This window comes from Eublepharis macularius, chromosome 4, assembly GCF_028583425.1.
Source record: "Eublepharis macularius isolate TG4126 chromosome 4, MPM_Emac_v1.0, whole genome shotgun sequence".
Lineage (NCBI taxonomy): Eukaryota > Metazoa > Chordata > Lepidosauria > Squamata > Eublepharidae > Eublepharis > Eublepharis macularius.
This window is the reverse complement of record NC_072793.1, coordinates 153655602-153667651: the sequence shown is the minus strand read 5'-3', so window position 1 is coordinate 153667651 and position 12050 is coordinate 153655602. Positions and strand designations below refer to the sequence as shown.

General features: G+C 49.0%; 1 protein-coding gene across 1 annotated transcript in view; it reads left to right on the top strand.

Annotated features, from left to right (window-relative positions):
- The window catches only part of MTMR14 (myotubularin related protein 14), a 72078-nt gene that overhangs the window by 43660 nt on the left and 16368 nt on the right, over positions 1-12050 (top strand). Inside the window, 1 exon segment of the mRNA XM_054977672.1 lies at positions 4223-4399. Coding sequence (XP_054833647.1) covers positions 4223-4399 — 177 coding nt within the window.

The window sequence follows — 12050 nt, the reverse complement described above, 5'->3', positions numbered from 1 at the left end:
CGGGAGATCCAGGTTCAAATCCCCACTCTGCCGCAGAAGCTTGCTGAGTCCCCTTGAGCCAATCTAACCTACCTCACAGGTTATGAGGCTGAAACGGAGAAGAGGAGAATAGTAAGCCACTTTGCTTCTCCATTGAGAAGAAAGGCAGGGCATGAATGAAGTAAAAAAAAAGTATATTTATTTAAATTTTACAGATCTAGGCATTTTATACATATATGCATATGTTAAGATATTTCTATTCTGCCTTTCCCCGTAGCTCAACATAGCTTACGGTACATTTCACTGTGAGCTAAGCATGACCGGAGGAAACAGCAACTCCCCGGGGCTTTCTGAAATTTTTTTAGAACAGCGCTCTCTTTATGCTGCGTTGCCAGCTAATTCCTGAGTTGCTCCATCTTAAGAGGGTGCTTCTGTGATGCTGTGGGCATGCCTGGGTGCAATACGGAGCGGCTGCGTATGCTGTCTCCTTCAGGTCCTGACCCACTGTGAGATCCCTGTGTGTTGCCTGGGACTAACTAGAAAAAGAGGTCAGTCAGCATATTCAGAGGACACTCGAGGCAACCAGCGTGCCGTGGGGCAGTGACGGGGGGTAGCCAGAAAAGGGCTGGTTGAAGAAATCCATAACCATTGGAAGCCCCATTTTGATTCCCCACAGGCTGAGCAAAGGGCTTAGAGTGGGTTGGATCCAGCAGCCCCTGAGCGGAAGGCAAGGACAGATGCAGATCTTTGCCTCACTCCCCTCCCCAAGCAGTCCCTTCTGACTTTGGGAAAGTTGATTCCTGGGCCTGTGGGACTCATGTAGACTGGGGAAACTGTACAAAGGAGGGGAAAGGAGCTGAAATTTCCCCTCATCCTGTTGGTGAAGTTGTTTGCAGACAAGGGAGCAGTTTCTCTTCCACCCCAGCACGGCTCTCCTCCCTGCAACCTGCATCACTAGTAGTCCTCATGGGCCCCGGGGCCCCGGGCATCAACTTTCCCAAGGTTGTAAGGGGCTGATCTGGAGGGGAGGAGACACGTGGTACTGATCTGCCCTCCTTTTACTGACAGATCATCTCGATCCAACCCATTTGTTCAGTTTTTCCTCTTGACCTATGAGGGCTGGAACCTTGTTGCAGAGGCTGCCTGCCCTTCATCCGAGGAGCTCAGAGCAGTGCAACTGGGTCTCCCTTCTTCCATGTTGCTCTCACAGTAACCCTGTGAGGTTGAGAAAGAGGGAGTGGCCTGAGGCCATCCCTAGCAGAGCTGGGATTTGAAACTGCGTCTCTGGAGTCCTAGTCTGACATTCTGACCTTCACACCATAAACATCCTTTTCTAAGCCCTTTGCGTGTGCTTCTTTGCCTTTGATGTATGCTGTGAGCCAAAACGGGTCTTCAGATTGGCCATGGCTTTTACTACTGGGGGAATATTTGGCATAAGCCCCGATATGACCAAGGAGATGAAGCCTCCTCGTGCAGAGACCTTGTTCTTAGCTGCCGGCTGTGCCTGTGCTTCTGGCCTCCCCCCCTCCCTCCCCCTCCCTCCTCCTAAGCTGGGCCGGTTGCACAAGCTGCAGGAAGCCCCTGTCCTCTGTCTCTTAAAAGCCTCTCTTTCCTTCTTTTTTTTAATTGCCTCTCTTCTCTGCCTGCCTGCCTGAGTGCCTGTGGCTGTGTTATTAGGCACTTCATTAAGTCTGAGCCTTGTGCCTGCACACAATGCAGCAATGGCAATGCAGACAGAGCAGGGAGGCTCTTGAAAGCTTGGCCTGCTGTCTTGCGCTTTCGAGAGCCAGGATGCTGAGGATCTTCCGAGGAAATCCTGGGGTTTGAGGAGAGCCCTTATTAACGTACACAGCCAGGGGTAATAATCCAGACCTCTGATAAATCGCTCAGCAGGCAGCTGGGGTAGGAGGGGGGGCAGAGTTGAGCCAGCAACGGGGCAGCACAGTGCATCTCTGTAGAGAGAGGAGCAAAAACTCTCGGAAGTTTAGAGGTGGCTCGAACAGTCAGGGGGCTCCCCCTTTGGGTCCACGGTCCCTCCTGGCATACTCTTGTTGTGTCTGCAGTTACATTTGTGAACCAGGCCATCCCCAGAGACTGCTTGCAGATAGTTCTGTAATTGGTGCAGCTGTGGATTGCAGACTCTCTCTCACAAAGTGAGCCCCCCTTGATCACAGCACTCTGGCTGAAAGGTCGTAGGGAGAGTTTTTGTGAACTGGCCCTGGGGGAAGCACTCTGGGCCCCTGAACTCCTGAAACTGCCTTCTGCCTTGGTCTGTCGAGGTCAGCATTGTCTGCTGTGACTGGCAGCATCGCTCCAGGGTCTCGGGCTGCTACCTGATTCTTTTAACTGCAGGTGCTGGGGATTACTTTCTGGAGGCAACGCAAATGCTCTATCGTTAAGCCATGGCCCTACCTGCAAGTGCTTTTAATACTCTTGTACCTGTCCAGTGGCAAAGCTGTGTGATAAGTATGTGTGCACACGTGGCGATGGATTGGCAGAAGGGAAGCCGTTTATTTAAGCTGCGTGGATACACTTCAACTCACCTAAAGTTCCATGATTGAAATACATAATGCAAATCTTTATGTATTTGTGTTCCTCAATCTGCTTCTAAAAATTTACTTTTCAAAAGCCAGTGTGGTGTGATGGTTAGAGCATCAGACTAGGATCTTGGAGATCCGGGCTCCAGTTGTCACACTTCATGGAAGCTTACTGGGTGATCTTGGGCCAGTCACACACTCAGTCCAACCTACCTTACAGGACTGTTGTGGGGATAAAATGTAAGCCACTGAGTCACCAGTAGGGAGAAAAGTGGGGTGTAAATGGGGGGTAAATAAACCAAAATATCTACATTTGGAAACATTTTGCAAGGATTTGGGGACAATGCTGAAGAAAAGAAGCGCATAGAGATTGGGGTTAATGGGACAGTTGAGCCATAGTGTCCAGCCTGCCAGTTAAGAGTCTCTTCCGAAGCTCTGCTTTGGGTCCCTGCCTGAAGAGGTGAGGTGAATTATGACCAGAAATAGGGATAAAGTAGCTGCCAAATGGGTTATGGGAGGAATTGAAATGTCATCTGTGAACCCGTAGACGCTTCCCATGTTAGTCTAGGTTCATTGACCCACTTCGAGAGGGTTTTCACAAACTTCTATGCTTTGCTGCCCAGTTGTAATGTGAAGAATTTAGTTGATTTAAATACGTGTCCCCATCAAGCCTAACACATAGAACTGCAGACCTTCTGTTCCTGTTGGAAAGCTTGTTTCTGGTCCCCAAGAGAGAGAATGTAGCCTGGTTGATCCGAGCATTAACTTCGTACCAGGCTCAAAGCTTGCCTGTGTTGTAAGCTCTCTAAGTGCCCTTGGGCAAACCACTGTTTTCTCTGGTTCTGCAATAATAGGGATAGCAACTCTGGCCTACTTTACAGGTTGTTGTGATGACTGAGGAAATGTGTGCAATGTGCTTCAAGTGTACGGAGCACTGATCCAAATGCTAAACATTATTATGGGAATAGGGCGGTGGTTCTGTGAAGCCACTTCTAAATATACTGGTTGTTGATATCCTGCTTTCCTCCATAATGGGGAGAAATACAGTGCAGTACAAAAAACAAACTACAATAGAAACAAACAAAAGTGTGCAGGAGGGAGGGGCAAGCCCTTCGTTTTCTGCTAGTGGATCTTTCTCCCAGCTTCTGGCTAAGAACCGTTTGGCTTTTGCCCTTCAGTTTGTACCTCGGGATACATCTAGGCTTTAAGTACCTCTAGCAGAGGAGAAACAAATTCATCCCGGTGTTAAATAGCTGCCACTAGCCAGCTGATAAGGTCTTGCCATCTGGTCTTTGTGACCCACCTGCAAAATAACTTCATGTTATTTTTCTCCTCCGCAGTGCAAGAATAGCACCACAAACAAGTCAACTTTTCTACATTTTCAGTGTTTATAAACGTAGAACATTGCCGAGCAGTGGGGCCATTCTGTACATTGTGCAGAAATGCCCTGAACTGTCTCCTCTCTCAGCCCCTGTTCCGTTACCTTCCTGAAGATCTTGCTTACCTGCCTGGGGAAAGACTTCTGGGGCCATTTCTGGGGCCTGGCCTGCAGTTTGAGAACCGCTGCATCACAGGATGACCCTCTAGTTCTGGCGTTCTGTCGGTGGAAATGCTAGCCGCCATTCTGTGCTGTCTCTTGAATGGTGTGTAAGTTGTCCTGATGGTGCCAAAGCATCCTCACAATGTGCTTTTTTCAACCCTTGCAGGAGGAAAAACTGTGCGTCCTCCCCTCAAACGGTGCTATGGAGTCGGGCGCAGCAACCTGAAGATAAGCTGCCTTTCCAGACTGTTCTCGAAGCGAGGTCTTCCAGCTCCTCCTCTTCAAACCACTCAGAGAATTTCTCCAGGCTGGGCAGCAGTCCGTTGGAAGTTCCCAAAGCCAGGTGAGCCATAGGGAGATTCAAATGCTTCAGAGTGTGGCGGATCTGGGGGCCAAGCCAAACGTGTGTGCTGGAAGGTCTGTGTCTGGAGCTCCTCGTGGTTTTATTAACGTAATTCTTGGGTATGCAAGGGCTTGATTTTAAGGGTTGGTTGAGGCCGGGTAAAATGTGCGTGTGTGTTCTTCCTCACCTAAGGATCTGAGAGTAACTTTTTGGTGGGAGATCAGCCTGGGAGTGGCAGAAACTAGGGAGCGTCAGCGATTACTGGAAGAGACTCTGAGATTGCTTCTTGGGGGCAGAACGAATCATCTTGAAAACCAGAGTGGTTTGGATCTCACTCTGTAGGACCTTGAAGACATTCACATTAAAATCCAAACATGGTGGCAGGCTGCAGGAAGAAAGAAGGAAATGTGGTGTTTGCTCAGAGGGTTCGTAGTCTGCATTTGGTGAACAAGGCAGTGGGGATGCTGGGACAGCCCAGGCGTTGATAGCAAGGAGGGAACTGTGAAAATGTAATAGAGGAGCAGGTACCCAGAGGCCAGGGGACATCCGGAAAATCTAGCGAGGAAAATGCTTAGCGGCAGAAACAGCTGAAGGCTAGCAATGCCAGACTGCTGGCTGGCATCCCTAGATGCTTTTGGGGCAGGGCAGTGGGATGTGTAGTGTCACATCCGCCCAAAACCTGAATGTGTTATAAGTATGTCGGGTGATTGTTCTGGCTCTGCTTACAATAGAGTTTCTGGGGACAGCCAGAGTGGTCCGCAACATACTTGTGTCCCATGTGCTTGGGTGGATATGGTAGCACTTGTTGCCTCGTGTCATTTCTGGTCCAGGCCTTTTCTCCTGCTGCTCAGCGGAGATGGGGCAGGGCCCAATCACAGGGAGACCTCCTGCTGTAATCGGGCAATCGTCTCCCTACTGAAGTCTGCTTAGTCTGGCCTCTGCATTTTGATACAATGGGAAGCTTCTCTCCAATTTCATATACGGCTGCCTGAAACTGCTCTCTGTCCTCCATATGTGAGAGTTTGTGTGCAGACTGGTAATACCCGGCCCATGGAACTTGTCAGCGGCAGAAACATGCCTGACAACCGCTGGTTGTCATTCTTATAAAACTTTTTTTCAAATGTACTTTCACTGTATCCGACTGTGTCTATGTTGTGTAATGTGCAAAATGGTCTGACTGGTGTTATTTTGCATACTGTTGTGTTGCCTCTTCACCTAAGACAAAGTTAAGCAGTCTCCCCACCCTATCCACCACATTGGGAAAAGTCTTCACCAACAAGGACCCTGAATTTATCTTCTCCAAGCATCTGAAGGCACAAAAGTAATGCCGTTTTCCTCCATAGTCTTGTAGCTGTATCCTCTAGGTATTCTAAATCTGGACGGCCGGCTGCAGGGGTCTCTGTAGCCTCAGGCAGCGGTCTGTAGACTGAATGTACATTTTGACAGATAGGTCGACCTTATCAGAAGAGGTCAGGCTTTCTAATAAAGTCAGCGCTGTCAGTCAATAGAGGGCTTCCTGGCTGTGGACTTAGTACATGTGATCTGATAGAGTGTTGCACTCCGGCACGTAATTCTATGTGCTGGAATATAAACTGGAAAAGATGCAGCCCACAGAACCGTTTCTTAGAAATTATGCGAACTCTTTTGGGAGATAGCTTCTGCCATATCTGGACTGACACATGACGGAGATCACCAGGGGCTGGAGGGGGGGATCCCACCCATGGCGATCCCTGTTCAGAATCTTGCCCTTCCTCCAAGGAGCACAGAGAGGTGGGCATTGTCCTGTGCTCTGTTTTATCCTTGCAGCAGCCCAGTAAGGTTGGTTACGCTGAGTGTGTGTGACTGGCCCAAGGTCATCCAGTGAGCTTCCATGGCAGAGGGGGATTCGAACCAGCGTCTCCCAGGTGCTCGTCTGAAGCACTGCGCCACACTGTCTCTTGCGAGTGCTTGCTTCATTTCTAGATGGCGCTAAATCTCAGTTGTTGATTCGGTCATAGTCTTTTGAAATCTGTGACTGAGGTGATTTTGCAGCTGGGCATATTATCTCTGCTTTGGGAAGGATGATGAGTGATTTTTGAGAGAGAAAGGAGGGGAACATAGTCTTAAGACCAGTTATTGGTAAGGAATCTCGGAAAAAGAGAGCCCACTCAACAAGGTAGGAGGGAAGCAAAGATGTAAGGCACATGTTAGGAGCAGGGACTTGCAGATGGAGAGGTGGGTGTCTTGTCCCCTTTTGCCTCGAGGAAGGCAGCTTCCAGCATTTTGGCCAAGCTGCCGTGCAGGGTGTGGCAGTCACGGACAGGGAAGGTGTTAGACCTCCAGACAGCTTGCAAGGAGCTGAGTCAAGACGGCTACACTGGTGGTGCTGCTGTTTTGGAGAAGTAGCCCCAGGCCAGTGCCTGGACCTGCCAAGCTGCCCAAAGCAGCCATGCCTCTAGAACTGCCAATCAAGGCCGGTAGAGTGTCTCGGCTTGGGGTCGGCGATGAATGGCTGTGCGTGACTTTCAGATCTTCTGGACTTGTGGTCATGGCAACAAAACACTTAGCAGCTGCTGAGCGGAGAAACGGGCATTCCAGTGGGACGGCTCCTTTGATAGGTAACTGGATTGGTTACCTGCCGATTCCTACAAGCTCGGGCTGAGGGGCAGGAGGCCAGCCGAGCAAGTCCTGATGGGCTGGCTGAGCAGAGCCCTTGGCGATAATCTTGTATAGTGGGGAGGGGAGAGAAGAGAGGGAGCTGGTTTTCCCCCCAAGAGAAGTTTCTTCCTTTTCTGGTAAGTCAGAAGGGGGGGAGGGCCCAAGGCTTGCCTGTCTGGGCTCTGCGGGCTTAATGGCAGCTGAAGAGGCATATTGATAGTTAAGATGGCAAATGCATGCGTGTGTCCTGAGCTCGGATTGCCTGAAGCTGTGAAGGGAGTGAAAGGAAACAGCCTCACTCAATATTTGCCGTGTGGGGGAGGGTGTCATTCATGAACAGCAGAGGCGAGGAAGCCTTAAAAAACCCCTGAGGTTCAGCCCAGGCCTTCTCTTCTTTTCCGTACAACAACTCCCACGGAGGAGCCCTTCCCGTGTGCCACCACCACCACAACCCCTTTCATGTGCAGCTTTTTTCCCTTTTAGCTTCATAGAGGAAAGAAGCAGGTAGCGTTTCTGCTCATGCCTTGTTCTAAATGAAGTGAGACACCAGAACTTATTTGGGTGATTCTCAGCGTCCTTGAGAGGAGAGAAATTCCTGTGCCGTACTTCGGGTGTGGGGAGGGGTGCGTGCTTTTCACTGTATGAAAGCAGTCTCCAGTTGTGTAGGAGGGGTGTCAGATACGGATTGGCCCCCACTATAGAGCCGTGTCTGCACCTTTTGCGTCCTGGTCACTGTCCGCTGCATAGAGCCAAAGGGTCTCAGAAACCCTCGTAAACAAATGCAGGGTCAGGCAGGAGCTTTCTGCTGCACACTTGCCGAGGTGTGCAAAACGTGTTGCAGGGCCAGCCTGTGTTGCCCAGTGGCAGTGAGTTTTAAGGGGCAAGGGAAGGGCTGGGGAAGGGACCCTGTATGACTGCAGGAAGTGGGATTAACACAATGTAATGAGCCCGCAGGACGTGTGCTAATGTGGCTTAGCAAACTGGATAAGCCACGCCTGAATGCGCTTTTGCTAAGTCCATTAAAGTTGGTACAGTGGGCTTTGGATCTGCTAAGGAACTGTGAGCCCAGGGACATCTCTGCCAGCCTGTGAAGTGTGGTGGTTCTTGCCAGTTGGTAGGTCCCGTGTGGAAAGATAGGGGCGTGTCCATGCAGTTGTGGTGCAGGTCCATCTCATGGTGCTTTGAGATGGCGGATATTACATTATTCTGCTGTCACAGCGCATATTGGGCAGTGCTCTCATGGCTGTGCTACCAAGCTGAGTAGGGAACAAAGAAAGCTGAAACAATGGTTATACCCAAAGCATTGACATTGTTCTGAATGCCCGGCACTTCACAGCGTTTAGGTTTCCTTTCTCTCTCACTCTCCCCTGCCCATAAGTCTTGTTTTAAACTCTGCCCTGGTCTGTGTCCTGTTCAAGCCTTCTCCCAAGTTATCGGTGAGGTGCCAGATCTGGACTTGATAGATTCTCCCTCCCCTACAAAAATTTCTTCCCTAAACTCCTAAAGCTGAACTTGTGCCTGGTTGAACTCATGCCTAGTTGACTTGTGCCATAGTTGATTCTAGATCCAGAGGAGTTAGCCGTGTTAGTCTGTAGTAGCAAAATCAAAAAGAGTCCAGTAGCACCTTTAAGACAAACCAATTTTATTGTAGCATAAGCTTTCGAGAATCACAGTTCTCTTCATCAGATGCATGGAGGGCAAAAAGAAACTGGTCAGATATAGAGGAGGGGAGGGGAGGGCGGAGTAGATGCAAACAGCTCCTTCTGATATGGAGATGCAAACAGCTCCTTCTGATATGGAGATAGGTTTGCTGATCTCTATATCTGACCAGTTTCTTTTTGCCCTCCATGCATCTGACGAAGAGAACTGTGATTCTCGAAAGCTTATGCTACAATAAAATTGGTTAGTCTTAAAGGTGCTACTGGACTCTTTTTGACAGTTGATTCTAGCCACTGGATTCAGTACCTTGTTTCCATGGTTTTGTATGCAGCTGTTTTAAACATGCCAAATACTGTTGGGAATGCCCTGCCCTGCCGATCTATCCCCCCCCCCACCCACCCACCCACCCACCCACCCACCCACACACACACACACACACACACACACACACACACACACACACACACACACACACACACACTGCTTTCTGACCAGGGAAGCCCATGATTTTATCCAAATGAGCTGTGAGCTTTTGCAACTTGAAGTGTGGGGAAGCCAGCGTCTTCTCCCAGCACATGGCTTATGCTGCAAGCATCCTGGCTCTTAATGGCTTGTAATTATTACCCTGAGTCAGGGTGGTAAATGTGATAGTAAATAACTGTGGCTAGAGAGGACTGCCAGCTGCCAAGCGGTGTTGGCTTTGCTGGCTGCGCTACAGTCCAAAGCCATATCTGCACAAAAGTCTTCGGCAATCCAGCTGCTGTTAATGGGGTAATTATTAGGTTTCTGGTCTGAACTGGTAATGCATTATTTTAGACAACAGCTCATCCTTTTGTGACTTTTAGGCAGTGCTCGCTACAGATAGGGGCTGGTGTGTGCTGGGGGGAAAAAACACACTCAATCCAAATTCTGTACTGAGAACCAAACTGTATAAATTATGGAAATTTGAGTACATTTGCATGATTTCTGTTCAGCATAATTCTTGCTCCTTTGCATTGTTACGGCTGACTGTACTGAAGTCCCAATCACAGCTCTTGAAAATCTAATTTGGCCACCTCTGTAGCTTCTTGAGGTTCAGCAGGCATTGGCTGCACACTTTCTCCAAGCCTGCCTTTGCAGTCTTGAGGACTGGAAACTTGCTTTTTCAACTTGATGTAGCTGAAGTGGTTCATTTTCAATCAGTACTCCACTCTGCACCTGTGCTCTGTAAGAATTGTGGTATCCATACAGCCTTAGCTCAAGTTACTGGTTAAGTAGGCTTCTCTTTGACTGAGCTTTATTTCTGAAGAACATACTGCACTGTTTTGGGGAGGGGGAGATTGATACCCCATCTTTGATTCAGAGCCCTGGAGGTAACTATTCCAGTCACATTTGTATCCTCTCTTTCCCCTCAATCGCTTAGGATGTCATTACTCTCCCAACACCCCTGCGAGGTAGGGCAAACTGAAAAGTGACTGGTCACCCATTGAGTTTTGCGCCTGCACAGGTTAATGTTGTTGCCATCTTGGTCCCCAAGACCAAGAAGACACAAATTTAGATTAACGGGCTTCTTCTCTTCTACTCATGCGGGAGATTCCGTGCAACTGTTTCAGGATCAGATGGGGCCACTGTTGGCCTGACTTCTAAACTGAGAGGTCCTGACAGGAAGTTGCGTTCTTCTATTTATTGCATTTATCCTTCTACTGTGAAACCCGAGATGGTACACATTAGGATTCCCTGGCGCTCCTCAGAGTCCTTTAATGTCGTCAAGGTGGGAAGATGACAAGAACTTGGTACCTAGAGCTTCTTTTTCACATGTTCCCTGGTGGAGCCCTGGAACAAGAACTGGGTCCAGTGACTCCTGCCTGGAACAGAGCCCTGGGCTCAAAGCTAGACTTCCATTCTTATCGCCTAGCTGCTGTTCACATTCTGGACAATTCCCTCCTTTCCTCCTAGCTGTCATTACTGAGTGACTGGACTTGAGGCGAGAGAAGAAGCCAGAACTCTCCGAAACCCTGAATTGCTCTTCCTGCTAGGGAAAACTAGTGCGGTGGGGAGGAGCGACCTAATTAAGCCACAGCTCCCTGGAAAGTGACTGTTCGGTGGCTGAAGAATGTGCAACGACCTGGCAAGATCATAGTGGTCGCCTTGCTGTAGAGAAGGGCTGCTCCCTCACAATCCGTCTCCTGCTCATTAGCCTGCTTCTTCTTCCAAGATTTGTTGCTCTGGATAGAGTCAGGAGCTCCCGCCTGTTTCCATTTTGAGATGGGGATGATGGGGGCGCTGCTTAGATGAAGCACGGCTACAGTCTGATGTGACTGTGAACGTGCAGGCCCTAGGCTCCGGCTTGCCTCTTTCAGACAAAAGACATTTTGGCATTTCAGTCTGCAATTTGACCTGATGTGAGAGTCAAGGCATCTGGATATCCTAGGGAATTTGTGTGTGTGTGCATGCGCACACACAATCCCGAATCCCAGGATCAGAAGTGATGTCAGTGAACATACGTTCCTTTTTGAGTTGGTGTTTCTTCCTCACAGGGTAGGTGTGTATGTTGAAGGGGATGGGATATTAGACCAAGGGTTGTTGGCCTGCATCACAGGAGATGGATGGTGATTTCAAGGCTCAGTCCCAACTGCTGTATGGCCTATCGGGTCCCTTTTCCCCCTAGTACAAAGGGCACAGTCATAATTTTATGAGGTATAACTGATAATAATTGAAACGAATTGAGCCGCCCCATCTCAGTTAGCAGCAGTTCTTAGAATTGAGCTTTCTTGAGGTTGCATGTAGTTGTGGCCAGTGACAAAATATGTACAAGTCCAGCTTTGTAGTCAAGCAAGTACCTTGTGCTCCCTCCTCCTTCAGCCAAGAATTATGATGAAATGCTAACCCCAGTTGCACGGAAGTGAAGGTGTATGATAAGTCCACCATAGTTGGTTCTCCACCCCCTGCAACTAACCAGGATCACAAACCAGGAGTAGAAGGGGAAACTTTGCCTGGTAGAAATGCTAGCACAAGTACTGTGATTGTGACCCAGCTCAGGATGGTGAACTTAGCACGGTTTGCATGCTTTGGTGATAACTGAAGCTTCCCCCATGCGCCAGTAAAGCTTTGCTATTGATAACATTTTGGCTTTGTTCCATTCATTTTCATTCTCCAACCCAGCAGTGAAGTTGGCTTTATGAAGTGTCAAGAAATAACTGGGGTTTTTTTACTCAAGGGGTGGGGGCGGAGGGGGGTCATTCTGTTTTTTGTGATAGTTCAGTAGATGTACAATGTGAACAGTTTAGGTCTGATAACTAGAATTCTGGAGTAGGAAAAGAGAGCTCGTTGTTTAGGATGTGTTCCCCGCCACTTTTAAATTCTTGAGTTTCTTTTC